We start from the raw sequence: 16,710 nt of genomic DNA, 5'->3' as shown, positions 1-16,710 counted from the left end.
GGAGAGGTGGATGGAGGGTTACTGAGAGAGAGCAGAGGTACGTGTGGAGAGGTGGATGGAGGGATACTGAGAGAGAGGAGAGGTGGATGGAGGGTTACTGAGAGAGAGCAGAGGTACGTGTGGAGAGGTCGATGGAGGGATACTGAGAGAGAGGAGAGGTGGATGGAGGGTTACTGAGAGAGAGCAGAGGTACGTGTGGAGAGGTGGATGGAGGGATACTGAGAGAGAGGAGAGGTGGATGGAGGGTTACTGAGAGAGAGCAGAGGTACGTGTGGAGAGGTGGATGGAGGGATACTGAGAGAGAGGAGAGGTGGATGGAGGGTTACTGAGAGAGAGCAGAGGTACGTGTGGAGAGGTCGATGGAGGGATACTGAGAGAGAGGAGAGGTGGATGGAGGGTTACTGAGAGAGAGCAGAGGTACGTGTGGAGAGGTGGATGGAGGGATACTGAGAGAGAGGAGAGGTGGATGGAGGGTTACTGAGAGAGAGCAGAGGTACGTGTGGAGAGGTGGATGGAGGGTTACTGAGAGAGAGGAGAGGTACGTGTGGAGAGAGGGATGGAGGGTTACTGAGAGAGAGGAGAGGTACGTGTGGAGAGGTGGATGGAGGGATACTGAGAGAGAGGAGAGGTACGTGTGGAGAGGTGGATGGAGGGATACTGAGAGAGAGGAGAGGTACGTGTAGAGAGGTGGATGGAGGGTTACTGAGAGAGCGGAGAGGTACGTGTGGAGAGGTGGATGGAGGGTTACTGAGAGAGAGGAGAGGTACATGTAGAGAGGTGGATGAGGGTTACTGAGAGAGAGGAGAGGTACGTGTAGAGAGGTGGATGAGGGTTACTGAGAGAGAGAGAGGAGAGGTACGTGTGGAGAGGGGGATGGAGGGTTACTGAGAGAGAGGAGAGGTACGTGTAGAGAGGTGGATGAGGGTTACTGAGAGAGAGGAGAGGTACATGTGGAGAGGTGGATGGAGGGTTACTGAGAGAGAGGAGAGGGGGATGGAGGGTTACTGAGAGAGAGGAGAGGTGGATGGAGGGTTACTGAGAGAGAGGAGAGGTGGATGGAGGGTTACTGAGAGAGAGGAGAGCAGAGGTACGTGTGGAGAGGTGGATGAGGGTTACTGAGAGAGAGGAGAGGTACGTGTGGAGAGGGGGATGGAGGGTTACTGAGAGAGAGGAGAGGTATGTGTGGAGAGAAGTAATCTGTCTGTAAACAGTTGTTGGAAAAATGACTTGTGTCATACACAAAGTAGATGTCCTAACCGACTTGCCAAAACTATAGTTTGTTAACAGGAAATCTGTGGAGTGGTGGAAAAACGAGTTTTAATGACTCCAACCTAAATGCATGTATACTTCCCACTTCAACTGTATGTAACGGCCTGTATAGCTTGCAATGTATTTGTACTGTAGTTAGCTCAGCGGTAGGAAGGGGAGAGAATATGCAGAGGTAGTTACTGATGATTGTGACTACTGTTGGGTTGTCTGATCTGTCCAAATATGATGTCTCTCTCCTTTCTTTTTAAAACATTTTTTTTAATAAGGCCATCAAGGCCGAGACAGATGGGCTGAGGGAGGAGCTGGAGTTTGTACGAACCCTTGGGGCTGAACTCATCTTTGCCTGCGGAGAAACAGAGAAGCCTGAGGTCAAGAAGACCATTGACGAGGTGAGAGGAGTACAGGATGAAACTTCAAGTTTTAAGACAGGATCAAACCAATGAAGAACATAATCATTAATGGACTCATTGTCTTTCTTGTGTCTATGTTCTCTGTTTTATGTATTTGTATTGCGATATATGTTTTATCTTTCCTCTCTTCTCTGTATCCGTTTCTCAGATGAATTCCGCCTGGGAAGGCCTGAACCGGACGTGGAGAGAGAGGATGGAGAGGTTGGAGGAGGCCATGACTGCTTCTGTGCAGTACCAGGATGCGTTGCAGGTCAGTGTCCCAGAATGCATCACTCTTTTAGCTCAGTGTGTATGAGAATTTAATCATTTGAATTAAATCATTTGGTATTTATTGCACTGGTTATTTTGGAAAGTAGATGCTTAGAAATGTTTGATGTCGTGAAGTAGGGGTATTTATAAGTATCAAGACATAGATCGGCATTATAGTTTTCAGAAGTTAGATTGACTCATTTGTCTCTGTTGTGTGTTGCAGGGCATGTTTGACTACCTGGACAACACAGTGATCAAGCTCTGTGACATGTCCACTGTGGGCACTGATCTGGGAACTGTCAAACAGCAGATTGAAGAGCTCAAGGTTTGAATCATAATTTACTTTTGTCACGTAGCTTCGATATAAATAGTATACTTAATATATTCCAATATGTTTTTAGCATCCAAATATTTATAATAATTATTGTACTTAAAAAACGATTTTGATGAAAAGACAAAATCCTCGGTAAGTCAAAAATACTCTCTTGGTCATAAAAGTGAACTATCACTTTAATGATAAGCGAACTGTTAGTGCAGGCCTGACTCCTCTCCTCTCTTATGAGCAGCAGTACAAGGTGGAGGTGTACCAGCAGCAGATAGACATGGAGAAGCTGTGCCACCAGGGGGAGCTACTGCTCAAGAAAGTCTCGGACCAGACAGACAGAGACATGATCCAGGAGCCCCTCACAGAGCTCAGACACCTCTGGGACAACCTGGGGGACAAGATCATTCACAGACAGGTACACAAACTATGCATTGGCCTCTTTTACCCAGTGACTCCCTAACTATTTTACAGTAGGGGCAAGTAGCTACAGTAGCTCTCCAGCCCCCCTGTCTTAAAGAATATCATCTGAACTCCGGTCCTCTGGAACTCAGACTCACTGTTGGCTAGTAGTGCTACGCTGTTGTAGTGAACCCAATATTTGCAAAATCAAGTTTGTCAGTTAAACACACAGAAATATGGACTATATTTTTTATGGTTACACACGGATAATAGATTCTACCTTTACAAGTTGTAAAGATATTCAAATGAATTGATACCTCAGATATGTACATTATAGTACACCTTGCAATGCAATACAATCCAAACAACTGTTTCCCCCATTCTGTTTCCTACAGCATAAGTTGGAGGGTGCTCTCCTGGCTCTAGGTCAGTTCCAGCATGCCTTGTCTGAGCTGCAGTCCTGGCTGAGTCACACCCACGCCACCCTGGACACACAGAGACCCATCAACTCTGACCCCAAGGCCATCGAGATAGAACTGGCCAGACACCACGTACGTCTACCTCTCTACGTCTATGCCTCCCACCCTCTTACCTATCCTCCGCTTCTTCTTCACGCCTTCATTTCTAGATGGCCAGTTTCCCAGGCCAACATTAAGCCAAACGTGGACTAAAAAGCACTCTCAGTGGAGGTTCTCCATCAGGAAATCAGTCTTATTAGCCTACCTCTCATCTCTCCTCCCTATCACCCTCACTTCTCTTATTTTCCCTTATAGATTATGCACGGAAGCCATTTTGTGCCAGAATGCTTGCTTCACATCAAATTATTGCATTGGAGAGGTGTAACCAACACACCCTCCCTCCAACTCTCTCTCTCTCTCAGGTGCTGAGGAACGACGTGCTGTCCCATCGCTCCACGGTGGAGACGGTGAACGCGGCAGGGGCTGAGCTGCTGGAGTCCAGTCCCGGGGAGGAGGCCAACCACCTCCGCGACCAGCTGGACCACCTCAACCGCGGCTGGGAGAACCTGCTACTCAAGACCCAGGACCGGCAGAAACTACTGGAGGCCGCACTGCATAAGGTAGGAAGGTGTCAGGATTCACCTAGGGCTCATGATTTGGGGCTGTACGAATGTTCGATGTATTAGAATAATTGATTATGCTTATGATATAACCCCACCCCCTTATATTAACATAAGACCCCTCCCTCCTTACATTTATAGGGTCCTAGACTACAGATTAACAATATATATATTCATTATATAGTATTAGAATTGTTCCACGTGCTCTTTCTCTCTCTCTCTTATAATGTGTGACTGAGACAGAACTCTGCAGGGGATTGTGGGAGATAAGACACTACTCAGACATTCCACAATAAATCAACTTTGGGGAGGGGACATTTATTGCCTAGCTTTTAGATAAACACAAACTGTATGTTTGTATAGCTGTGGATGCAGGGTTTTGGTCTCAGGAGTAAAAAGGTAATGACGTAGTCAGTGACATCACTAAGGCGGGACTTGGGTTTAATAAAACAACTTGAGACCTTTTGTTTGATGCAGAACTTACTGGGAAACATGCGTGCTATGTTCCTGATTGTCAACTTCTGTCTGCAATTGCATTAATAAAGGGTTTGGAATGATTAAATAAAATATATTGTCATAATGCTAATTTCACCAATGATGATACGAAAGAAACAAACCCTAACAAAGGCCAGAGGTGGACTGGGCTGACGAGAGGTTACGAGTTCTGTCTAACTGAGCTTAGCGAAATGAAGGAATGACACCATTTCTATCCATTTCTTCTTCCCCCTCCCTGTAATTATATTTCTATATTATGAGTTCCCATCTTGTACAGATAAGATTATCACATTGCACTAGCAAATAGGTTATTTCACAGTTAAGTAAAGGTTTAAAAACTGTACTAAATCCTAACTAAGCTGAAACCACGGGGCAAATTATTGAACGACGCCGTAGCACTGCCATTAACGCACAACTCATGACTTCCCCTCTTGTTCCCTTTCTCCTCTCCTCTTCCCCTCCTTCTCCTCCCTCGTTCCCCAGGCGGAGGGTTTCCATGGTGAGCTGGAGGAGTTCCTGCAGTGGCTGAGGAGGACAGAGAGCCAGCTGTCTGCAGCCAAACCCACAGGTGGCCTGCCTGAGACGGCCCGGGAGCAGCTGCAGCAGCACCTGGTAATACTGGGGATACATTGCCCACACATACACTAGATATGATGTGATGAAGACAACACACGGTAAAGGGGATACATGTTATGATGCTGCACCCTGTCCATACATACACTAGAGTAGATATGATTCACTGTACACTCTACTATCTAATCTGTATACATGTTGTTTTTACCCATGTGTAACGGGTGTGTTAGACATGCACAATACATAACTAGCAAACACCTGTTGTTATTGGGTATCGAATTCCTCATTCCAAACCGTGGCCATATTTACCAATCGTTATCAAGGTTATTCATTGTTCATTCATTCAACCCTTTGAAAACGTCTGTCTCTCTATAGGAGCTCCAGACCCAGTTGGCCCGGCGCGCTGAGCAGTACAACCGGCTGCTGGATGCGGGAGAGTCCATGTTGCTGTCCCGCGGGGGGGAGGAGGGCGGCCCCGGGGCTGGCACGACCCAGACCCAACAGAACCTGGCCCTGCTGCAGAACAAGTGGGCCAGCCTCAACACCAAAATGGATGACCGCAGGGTAAGAGAAGAAGCTTCTGTTCTGAGACAGGAATGAAGGGCTATAAGTATGAGCATGTGTATATGTATGCAATTAGGTACCTAATAAAATGTATACATTTATAGATTTTCACAGATAAAAAAACACTGTTTTACATAGAAGGTGTATCGTTGCAGGAGCGATTTTCAATATCACCATCAGCCATTTCACTGACCATTCCCCCTCCAACCCCCACCCTAGGCGAAGCTGGACGAAGCGGTGTCGCTGGCCACAGGGTTCCAGTCCTCCCTCCAGGACACCATCAACTGGCTGACCCAGGCTGAGCAGACCCTCAACATGGCTCAGGCCCCCTCCCTCATCCTGGACACCGTCCTCTTCCAGATAGACGAACACAAGGTGGGCAATTTAGGCACCATAGAAGTATATAGATCCTATGCTATGCGTGATTGACATTCATTTCTATACAAGGATAGAATACATGGCTCCCGAGTGGCGCAGCGTTCTAAGGCACTGCATCTCAGTGCTTGAGGCGTCACTACAGACCCGGGTTTGATCCCAGGCGGTGTCACAACCGGCCGTGCCCGGGAGTCCCATAGGGTGGGGCACAATTGGCCCAGCGTTGTCCGGGTTAGGGGAGGGTTTGGCAGGGGGGGCTTTACTTGGCTCATCGCGCTCTAGCGACTCCTTGTGGCGGGCCGGGCTCCTGCAGGCTGACTTCGGTCATCAGTTGAACAGTGTTTCCTCCAACACATTGGTGCAGCTTGCTGCCTGCTTAAGCATGCTGGTGTTAAGAAGCGCGGTTTTGCGGGTCATGTTTCGGAGGACGCGTTACTCGACCTTCGCCTCTCCCGAGCCCCTTGGGGAGTTGCAGCGAAGAGGCACGATCGTAATTGCATATCACAAAATTGGGGAGAAAAAGGGGGTAACATTAAAACTGAAAAAAAGGATAGAATATACTTGACTGTAATTCACATAAATATATTAAAATGTAGTATTGCAGTTTATCTGGCAACAATATATAAGTGAATGATAAGTTGACCCATTATATTCATAAGACATTTTGCAGACTTAATACATTTTCCTTCCACCCTTCCCTTCCTCCACTCCCGTTTTGCTAGCTGGTATGTGCTGATGAGCATGTGCATATACAGCTGAAATCATGGCACCCAGACCCAAATTAGCGAATCAATTTAATGTTAAGGCTGTTACGAGGGACTAATACGACTAACACGCTCTCTGTCGATCTCTGTCCCCCTCAGGTGTTTGTAAATGAGGTGAACACCCACAGGGAGCAGGTTTTGGCCCTGGAGAAGGCCGGCTCTCAGCTGCGTTTCGCCAGTATAAAGCAGGACGTGGTTCTGATCAAGAACCTTCTGCTGAGTGTTCAGGCCCGCTGGGACAAGCTGGTGCAGAGGTCCCTGGACCGCGGTAGACACCTCGACGAAGCCCGCAAGAGGGCCAAGCAGGTATGAGAGAGGGTTTGAAATGCTTTCTCCACATGTACGGAACTCACTTTACCCTTCACCAATTGGACACTACGCGGCAGGCATTTTGTTTCAGAAAACACCCTACAAATCAATTAGAGATGGTCAAGCAGTTTCTCTCTCCCTCCCTCCAGTTCCATGAGGCTTGGAGGAAACTGTCAGACTGGCTGGAGGAGGCTGAGAGCCGGCTAGACTCGGAGCTGGAGATTTCCAACGAGCCAGACAAGATCAAAGTACAACTGACCAAACACAAGGTACAGTAGGAGTCTTACTGTGTGGGTCTTGCATGGAAATAATAGGATTCTGAGCAAATCTCACACACAACGAACACAATATATGATTAAGCTGCATAATGTAGAACCTCTGCTCTTTTGTGCCATTCTTCCTCCCCCCCCCGAAGGAGTTTCAGAAGGCTCTGGGCTCTAAGCAGCCGGTGTATGACACCACAGTGAGGTCTGGTAAGGCCATGAGGGACAAGGCCACGTTGCCCGAAGACACCCAGAAACTAGACCACCTACTGGGGGAAGTCAGGGACAAGTGGGACACCGTCTGTGGGAAGAGTGTTGAGAGGTGAGGGGAAAACTCCATGCCAATTGCTTTATTACAATGAATACTATGGTAGGGTTTTCCAACTCCAGTCCCGGAGAGCTACTGATTGTGCAGGTTTCTGTTCCAGCACTAAGTAACGCACCTGATTCGGCTAATTCTGGTCCTGATTGAACCCCACTATTATTGATTGATTATTTTAAACAAGCGTGTTAAAGCAGGGCTGGAACAAAAGCCTGCAAACTCAGTAGCTCTCTAGGACGCTGCCACGTAGAATACTGGACCATAAAAGCAAAGTTAAAATAACGATGGCTCCAATTTCAATGTAATGTGACAACTGACTTTTACCTCCGTCTCTCATCAAGGCAACACAAGCTAGAGGAGGCCCTGCTGTTCTCAGGTCAGTTTGCGGAGGCCCTGCAGGCCCTGGTGGACTGGCTGTACCGTGTAGAACCCCAGCTGGCTGAAGACCTGCCAGTCCACGGAGACCTGGACCTGGTCTCCAACCTCATGGACTCCCACAAGGTATTTCTGCATGTAACAGCTAATGTTAGACTATTGGTTACCATTGGTTAAAAAATCCATTCATTTATTTGCCCAGCGCCGCATTGCCCAAACAACATTCAATTTGAAAATGTATTTCTCAAACATAACAATTTTATTTTTCCTATTGAGGACTAATGTAGTATATATTCATTCCTAATATTTTATCGCCCTGCTCTGTGTTTAGGTTAACATTATTTCTATGTTGTTTGACCACTGTTTGGTTTTGTCTCCTCAGGCCTTCCAGAAGGAGTTGGGGAAGAGGACCACTAGTGTCCACGCCCTGAAGCGCTCAGCCAGAGAACTGATGGAGACGGGCCGCGACGACACCGCCTGGGTCAAAGTTCAGCTGCAAGAGCTCAGCAACCGCTGGGACACGGTCTGTGCCCTGTCCGTCACCAAGCAGACCCGACTCCAGCACGCCCTCAAACAGGTCAGTTAGGAAGAAGAAGCCAAGTGGCTGGGCCATTTTTATTGTTTTTATGTGTTAACACAATACTTAGAAGTACAAATGATCGTTTTATGACAATTACATAGAAAGTTACAAATAATTTCCGTCCATCTTTTATTTTATTAATGGTATCTGTGCAAGCACAGTGCAGTGTGTATAGTACCTTAAACTGGACCGCAGCATCTCAATAAAACTGAAAACCTTTTTCTCGTTCCTTCTAATGATCCCTTCCGCTGTCATCCTTCTCTCTCAGGCGGAGGAGTTCCGCATGGCCGTGCAGCTGCTGCTGGAGTGGCTGTCCGAGGCAGAGCAGACGCTGCGCTTCCGCGGCGTGCTGCCTGAGGAGGCGGAGACTCTGCAGACGCTGCTCCACACCCACCGGAACTTCATGGCCACGGTGGAGGAGAAGAGGACCGACGTGAACCGGGCAGCGGGCCAGGGCGAGGCCATCCTCACCACGTGCCACGCCGACTGCATCACCACCATCAAACACTGGATTACCATCGTCCGCTCCCGCTTTGAAGAGGTAGGTGGGATGAATAGAGAGATAAGAGAGGGGGGTAAATATTTTAAATTCCTGCTGGGCCAGAGAGTCATGGAAATTGTGTAAAATATTTAAAGTATTTCACCCAGTAATTGGTGCATTTGGCTTCTACAGGTCCTCACATGGGCCAAACAGCACGAGCAGCGTCTGGAGACTGCTCTGACAGAGCTGCTCAACAACGCCACGCTATTGGAGGAGCTGTTGTCATGGCTGCAGTGGGCGGAGACCACCCTAGTCCAGCGTGACGGAGAGACCCTTCCACAGGACATCCCTCAGCTCAAAACACTCATCACAGAACACCAGGTGGGAGGAGCCTACTTTTCTCAAACCCTCATTGGCTAAGTCGCTATTATAATTATCACTCTTTCTGATTGGCTGTGTCTCACGTCAACCTATTGTTCCCAGGTGTTTATGGAGGAGATGACCCGGAAGCAGCCTGACGTGGACAAAGTGACCAAGACTTACAAGAGGAAACCAGCAGAGCCCCCTAGCAGCCTAGCTGAGAGGAGAGGAGCTCGTGCGTTACCTTATTTTACCTCCCAGAGATGCATGGATATTATATTATACTAAATACATATGAATACACATTTACCTAGAAATGCAAAAGCGAAGATATACAGTGGGTGCCTATTCACAATCCATCCTGACAGACTTCACTGAAGGAGATGGTCAAATGTTCCATCAAGTGTCCTCAACATTTAAACCCATGTAATGCGCAGTAATCATGACACCTCTCGCTCCTCGCCCTACAGGTAAAAACCAGCAGCAGCAACAACCGCAGCAACAACAGGCGGCGATGCAAGTCGCCGGGGGCAACCCCCGCTTGACCCAGCTATGCTCAAGGTGGCAGCAGGTGTGGCTGCTTGCCCTCGACCGCCAGCGGAAGCTCAACGACGCCCTGGACAGGCTTGAAGAGGTACTGTATTGTAGCGTCCCTCGACCTACCCTATTAGAACCGTAGAGGGCTTGGAGGCCGAGTTTCAGACCTGTTTTTTCTCCTGTGTGGTGTCTTGTCAAAACAGACACAGGATTTCCTCTAAGGATATTGCTCTTCCTCATTTGTCTCACATTTCTGTCCATTGTCTTTGTCCCCAGCTGAAAGAGTTTGCCAACTTTGACTTTGACGTGTGGAGGAAGAAGTACATGCGCTGGATGAACCACAAGAAGTCGCGCGTCATGGACTTCTTCAGACGCATCGACAAGGACCAGGACGGAAAGATCACTCGCCAGGAGTTCATCGACGGCATCCTGGCCTCAAGTATGTTCTTCAGAGCTAGCTACATATCGTTAGCGCTGTTCTTTGCCCATAGCCTGCTCCAACTTAAACTGTAGTCAAGTCCTACATCTCGGTCACAAGTCCTACATCTCGGTCACAAGTCCTACATCTTTTCCTGACTGTTGGTTGTGCTGTGCAGAGTTCCCCACCAGCAGGTTGGAGATGACGGCGGTGGCAGACATCTTTGACCAGGACGGAGATGGTTACATCGACTACTACGAGTTTGTGGCGGCACTGCACCCCAACAAGGACGCCTACCGGCCCACCACCGACGCTGACAAGATAGAAGACGAGGTGAGGAACACACATACACACATATATATATATACCCAGGTATTAAAAATGACACACTTATTATGAACAACAAAGCTGGGCCGTTGACTTGTCCAACTCCTAAATTGGAGGTTAATGGAGCCAGCCTTGTGACTTTGCCTCTTTCTCCTTTCTCACGCTGTGCAGGTGACCAGACAGGTGGCACAGTGTAAATGTGCCAAGAGGTTCCAGGTGGAGCAGATAGGAGAGAACAAGTACAGAGTAAGTCCTCCTCAGCCAGTGACTGTATACATTTACCAACAGTTAATGAACACATTATTATATAGTCTGCGTACTATGACTTAGTATTAGGTATGAGATATTGTATTTTTAAATGCAGATGGGCCAGAGCAATTACAAGGTGAGTTACACCTGAGGCTACAGTGGTGTGGGCGTGTTATTATTAAAGAAATAGCTTAGACAGCTTCTACTTAGCGAAATACCGTTTTCAGATGCTACTTGACGGAGTGAATCTTGGTAATGTTAAGAATGTGTAATCTTTTGAAGTTGTTGCATTTGCAGTCATGGTGGGTCTAGGGCTCCGTCTGAAAATGGCACCTTATTCCCTATATTGTGCACTACTTTTGACCATGGTGCGCTACTTTTGACCAGGGCCCTGGACAAAAGTACTGCACTATATAGGGAATAGGTTGCCATTTTGGACACACAATAGTTTTTGTTCTGATGCTGGCTGTGTGTCACTACTTCTTTGAGCACCAATAACTGCTGTGGTTGAACTAACAAATGACATCACTCCATTCCTCACGTATTTAAATGCTAGCCAATAACAGTAGCACTCATCTGTATCCATGGAAACACCGGCTTTGTAAGCTTTGTCATATACTCATATAACAAGGTTGTCACGTTATTGATAATTACTAAGAAACCGGCGGGCCAAAAAAGAGTGTCGCACGGGGCGCATCTGGCCCGCGGGGCCGTATGTTTTGCACCCCCAATGCTCTTTAACATATATCTCTCTGTACATATCTCTAGTCACAGCACTATGGGATTGATATGCTGTGTGTGCTTCCCACCAACAAACTAATATAACCATAATAAATATCACTTACACACCATCACAGCTCCAGGATTATCAACTACTACCATTGCTGTTTTGCGTGAACTACATCATCATTGTCCATGGGTTAATGATATCCGGTGTCTGGCCAGAGACACCGAGCTACAAACTAACTGCACTGAGCTTGAGTCACGTTGTCACAGGACATCACACCTCTCTGTCTGTCTTGACTGTTCTTGCGTAAGTCTGTCTGTCTGGCTTCACTCTTCATCGACTTATCCATCTTGGTTTGTCTTCGAGTGGCAGTTTAGTGGCACTTTAACCACACTATAACAGATAGGAAATAAGATAATCATCATTCAAATTCCACTGCATCCTTTTGCTTTTCGAGGCAGATTGTATGGTTGGTTTTAATGGCTAGGAGACAAGTAACTACAAAATGAATTGTAGAAAGTCTTAGTGAAGGATATACAGTATGTGTACATAGAACATAGGGTAAGCTACAGTTTGTTTCTCTATCCAAATGAGCTCTTATCCAATGACAGGTTGAGTTTGAAATATTTGTCTCTACATGTTATTTCACTCTTTCTCTTCTTCTTTCTCTTTGTTTATTCCTCCTCCACGTCTGCTGGATTTATTGTAGTTCTTCCTTGGAAACCAGGTAAAGTTCACTCGCGTGTTCGGTCCTTTGAAATCTGCTTCCTGGATCTCCACCAATGCAGTGGCCTCAATTGGACGCCACAAAAAAATGCTGCCATGGTGACAATGCATTTCATGTTTGACCGATCAAATGTAGCGCTACACTGTTGGTGCGAATCATGGAAGTGGGTTTCATAGGGCATTGAGGTGTTTCTCTTGGTGTGATTTTGCAGATTTGGAAGACTAGTTTTGAGAATGACATTGATTTGGCAAACTGGAATGTGTTATAATGATAAGGGTTATAATACCCGATCCTATTGGCTTTGGACTGGGGGATTTGGTGAAATCATGCTGTTCTGAGAGTAATTATAAATCAATCTTGGTCCCGTATCTGTTTTGTGCTGTCTTGCCAACTCTATGCTCATTGTCACAATGACCATAAATTACCGAAGAGTTGACTAGATGGCACAAACAGAGCCAGGCTAATCAAAGATAGTTCTGACTTGGTATTGCTTCATAGAGTTCTGCTTGCTGGGTGATGGAGCAGTTTACCCTAGTAACTCTCTGAAGTGTAAATGTCATTCTGCATGAAACAAAGTTGAGTATTAGGTAGAATTAAATATCTCAGATTACTATTTGAACAATGTTTTGTTGGTTTTTGATTGTTGGGTAAGCTGGGCTTTTGCCAAATAGGTGATTTTAGTGGTATCATCAGTGCATGGGTGTTGGAGTATAATTTGCATGGAGTGGCGTATACTTTTGCTCAGATTAGTATGGGCTGCTGTGTATAATGGCTTTGGATTCTTAATCGTTATACTTTGTTACTGAATTCCTCTCTTTCTCCCACTTTTCATTTTCTCTCCTCCTCTCCGTTGCTGTGTCAGTTTGGTGACTCGCAGCAGTTGCGGTTGGTGCGTATCCTGCGCAGTACGGTCATGGTGCGGGTCGGAGGGGGCTGGATGGCCCTGGACGAGTTCCTGGTCAAGAACGATCCCTGCAGAGGTGACTTTATTTATGCACAGACACACGCACATACAAACAAATACTGAGTACATACAAAAATGGAATGTATGTACACACACATACAGAGTACAAAATGCAAGCCACTGGATACACTGCGAGAGGGACAAAAGGTAAATAAATATATGGTACGATGGTCAACTGTTTAAACTAGACATAGTCGGACATATACAGTACATATAACCTTTCAGGTTTACAGTTTTCAGAGTTCTGTCTTTTCCAAAGCTGTCTACGGTCTGTCTGGTGTGCCCCTCAGAGCAAACTCTCTGTCTATCATCATCCCTTCTTTCCTCTTCATCCCCCTCTGTGATAGTTCTTTGAGAAGACGGGCTTGAATCGTCTCTCTCGCTCTCCTTCTGTTATGCTTCCTCTTTTTTTTCTCTGTTGGTATCCCTTCTTTTTCCATCTCTTCATTCATCTCTCCCTTTCTCATTCTTTTCCTCCACCTTAGTTTTTTGTACATGCATTCCTTTCTCTTTCTCCTGTCACACAGTCCTTCTTTCAAAGTAGTGTTGCACGGTGCATGATCTTCAGTTCTCTCCCTCCCTTACCTTTCCTTTTGCCCTCTCCCTTCTTCCCTCTCTCCTCTTCTCTCTCCTTCCAGTGCAACATCCTGGACTTAAGATCCTTCGCTCCGACTCCAGTAGCACCATTTCATCTCGTATAGGTTGGGATTCTCTCTCGCTCTCTTTCCCCCTTTTCTCCCTCCGCCTCTTCTCCGTTCTCTCACTCCCTCTTGGTTTTATTTTTTTTGGTTTGGGCTTTTTGCTGTGCTTTGCTGACTGTGACACTGAACTAACGTTCCTACCCTTTCTGGCTACATGCTAATGCTAGCACAAGGGGATCCCTATCACAGGTTAATAGGTCCAAGTCATTGACCTGTGTCTTTTGTTTTGTTTTTAAAGTTGTTTCAGCCACTTGTCACTTTGGTCACTTTGGTCCCTGATGTGTCCACCTGCTCACCTCCTCAACCTCTCAACCTTGGGGACTTCACCTGTATTTTTTACTCTCTTTGCCACTGTCTTCTGTGTTCATCTCTGTGTTGAAGTGAGAGAGGGAAGCGTGTGTGTGTGGTGCGCGTGTGTGTGTGTGCGCGTGTGTGTGTGTGCGCGTGTGTGTGTGTCTATGTATTTCCATCTCACCGTGAGCACTCCACTATTTCACATTGTCTCTTGTGTCTCTCAGTGACGGTCACTCCTGGCTATTTCTGCTGCAGAGGTACCTACACTCCCTCTCTCTTCCATTGCTCCACTGTCCATCCCTCCATTTCTCTCACTCTGTCCGTCCAACCATCCATCTAGCCATCCAGCTCAATCTCTCACTCTAGTCTTTGTGTTTGTGTCTGTTTGGGCATATGTATGTGTACACATGTCTAAGTCTTGTCTGTGTGCCAGTCCGCATCATGCTTCCCACTCAAAAACAGGTTTTGGCCAGCCCTGGTCTTGGTGGTGATGGTTGCCATGTGGATCCAAAATGGCCGCATAGTTTGACGGGCCAGTCCCATAAAAAAAAAACAGAGACCGTCTAAGACCTGGGTGTAGCCAGCCTGGGTTTCTAATAGCGCTTGAAGTGGCTCTTTAAATGTGATGGTGGGCGGGGACTGAATTAGAGGGTGCACCTGGCTCGCTGGGGGACCGTAATTACAGGGCGCGCACCCATTTATTATTGACTGGTCTTGCTGCTGTTGCTAGTGGATGACTGAGGGGGCGTGTCCCGTCTTGGGAATGGCTACTGACCGCGGCTCCAGTGCCCTGCTGCTAATGCTAACTGCAGCTCTCTCATCCCTCTCTCTCTCTCTCTCTCTCACTGTGGCTGGCTTTTCTGGGCTTGAGTGTTGTGTGCTGGGGCTGCTGCACCATCTTGTCTAAGAATGCTTCTATGAGTGTCTATGGGAGGGGAGTCCCCATTGGTACTGTATTGGGGCTCCCCCAAGAGCATAACCAGGCATGCCGCACATATTTGGCACCGAACGCACGGGTTATGAATTAGGGGGAAAGGATGAAGGCATCAACAGAGCGACGCCCTCAGTGAGAGAAGAGAGGCTGTGCTTTGGCTTACAGACGTACCTCTGTGTTCTAGCTATATAACCATATAAACCAGTATGAAAATGTCTGCACTCACTCCAATAAGTCGCTCTGCTAAATGACTCAAATGTAAATATTGTTCTAATAGTTTGGCTGTAGCAATACAAGGGTACTGTTAAAGTCCATTCTTGCTGAGCATCTTCCTATCAGTTTGGATAGAATGACCTCTGACCTCTATGTGAGGATGCTTTGCCGCCTTCCTCTGCGCCGCCACAAACACTACACACTCACTCCCTCCTCCACTTAAAAGTAGCCCATCCGGAAGTGCACTTCACTGCCTCTGATTTCCAACCCTCCCCTCGCCCCACTCAACCTAGCACTGACTTGACCACACAGACTCTGAGAGCAGTAACTCGCCGGGGAAGCACTGTTCCTAGATACGTACTGCAGCCATAGTTGAGGAGACTTGACCATTTTTTTGTTGTCTTTCTCTCCTCTCTCTCTCTTTTTCTTTCTCTCCCCTTCTTCCCTCACTCCAGCCCGAGGCCGTACCAACCTGGAGCTGCGTGAGAAGTTCATCCTTCCGGAGGGTGCTTCCCACGGCCTGGCGGCGTTCCGCTCCCGGGGCCGGCGCTCCAAACCCGGCTCCCGCACGGCCTCACCCACCCGCTCCTCCTCCTCGGCCTCGCACAGCGCACATAGCTGCGCATCCTTGCCCTCTGCTCCCGCCACCCCCACCGCCTCCTCTAGGGTAAGTGCCCTCGACCCCATTCTCCCCCATAGAAATACAATTACTAGAACGGGAAAAGCTCCTCAGGCCATGACAACTTGACAGAACTGGTGTACTCATCATGGGTAGACCCAATATGGTATTGTTTTCTATTGGAGCTAAAGTGCATCTGGAAAGTATTCAGACCTCTTGACTTTTTCCACATTTTGTTACATCACAGCCTTATTCTAAAATTGATTAAATAGTTTTTTTCCCCCTCATCAATCTACACACAATACCCCATAATGACAAAGCAAAAACAGGTTTTTATACATTTTTGCTAATGTATAAAAAATGTAAAGCTGTAATATCACATTTACAATATCACAAGTATTCAGACCCTTTACTCAGTACTTTGTTGAAGTACCTTTGGCAGCCATTACAGCCTTGAGTCTTCTTGGGTATGTCACTACATACTTGGCACACCTGTATTTGGGGAGTTTCTCCCATTCTTCTCTGCAGATCCTCTCAAGCTCTGTCAGGTTGGATGGGGAGCGTCGCTGCACAGCTATTTTCAGGTCTCTCCAGAGATGTTCGATCAGGTTCAAGTCCGGACTGGCTGGGCTACAAAAGGACATTCAAAGACTTGTCCCGAAGCCACTCCTGTGTTGTCTTGGCTGTGTGCTTAGGGTCGTTGTCCTGTTGAAAGGTGAAACTTTGCCCCAGTCTGAGGTCCTGAGCACTCTGGAGCAAGTTTTTATCAAGGATCTTTCTGTACTTTGCTTCGTTCATCTTTCCCTTGA

At 47.1% G+C, this 16,710-nt stretch overlaps 1 protein-coding gene across 1 annotated transcript in view; it reads left to right on the top strand.

Annotated features, from left to right (window-relative positions):
• Positions 1–16,710, top strand: part of LOC106570016 (microtubule-actin cross-linking factor 1) — a 280,592-nt gene that overhangs the window by 255,255 nt on the left and 8,627 nt on the right. The window contains 26 exon segments of the mRNA XM_082961118.1: positions 1,536–1,658; positions 1,828–1,929; positions 2,152–2,253; positions 2,495–2,668; positions 3,048–3,203; positions 3,533–3,730; positions 4,709–4,837; positions 5,174–5,362; positions 5,582–5,737; positions 6,601–6,807; positions 6,960–7,079; positions 7,226–7,395; positions 7,737–7,896; positions 8,153–8,347; positions 8,619–8,891; positions 9,024–9,212; positions 9,315–9,426; positions 9,662–9,825; positions 10,005–10,167; positions 10,325–10,479; positions 10,645–10,719; positions 12,159–12,176; positions 13,039–13,156; positions 13,779–13,841; positions 14,360–14,392; positions 15,738–15,949. Of these exon segments, the coding sequence (XP_082817244.1) occupies positions 1,536–1,658; positions 1,828–1,929; positions 2,152–2,253; positions 2,495–2,668; positions 3,048–3,203; positions 3,533–3,730; positions 4,709–4,837; positions 5,174–5,362; positions 5,582–5,737; positions 6,601–6,807; positions 6,960–7,079; positions 7,226–7,395; positions 7,737–7,896; positions 8,153–8,347; positions 8,619–8,891; positions 9,024–9,212; positions 9,315–9,426; positions 9,662–9,825; positions 10,005–10,167; positions 10,325–10,479; positions 10,645–10,719; positions 12,159–12,176; positions 13,039–13,156; positions 13,779–13,841; positions 14,360–14,392; positions 15,738–15,949 (3,756 nt within the window).

This window comes from Salmo salar, chromosome 14 (assembly GCF_965601325.2).
Source record: "Salmo salar chromosome 14, fSalSal1, whole genome shotgun sequence".
NCBI lineage: Eukaryota > Metazoa > Chordata > Actinopteri > Salmoniformes > Salmonidae > Salmo > Salmo salar.
Note: the sequence above shows the minus strand (reverse complement) of the source record. Positions and strands in the feature narration are given on the sequence as shown.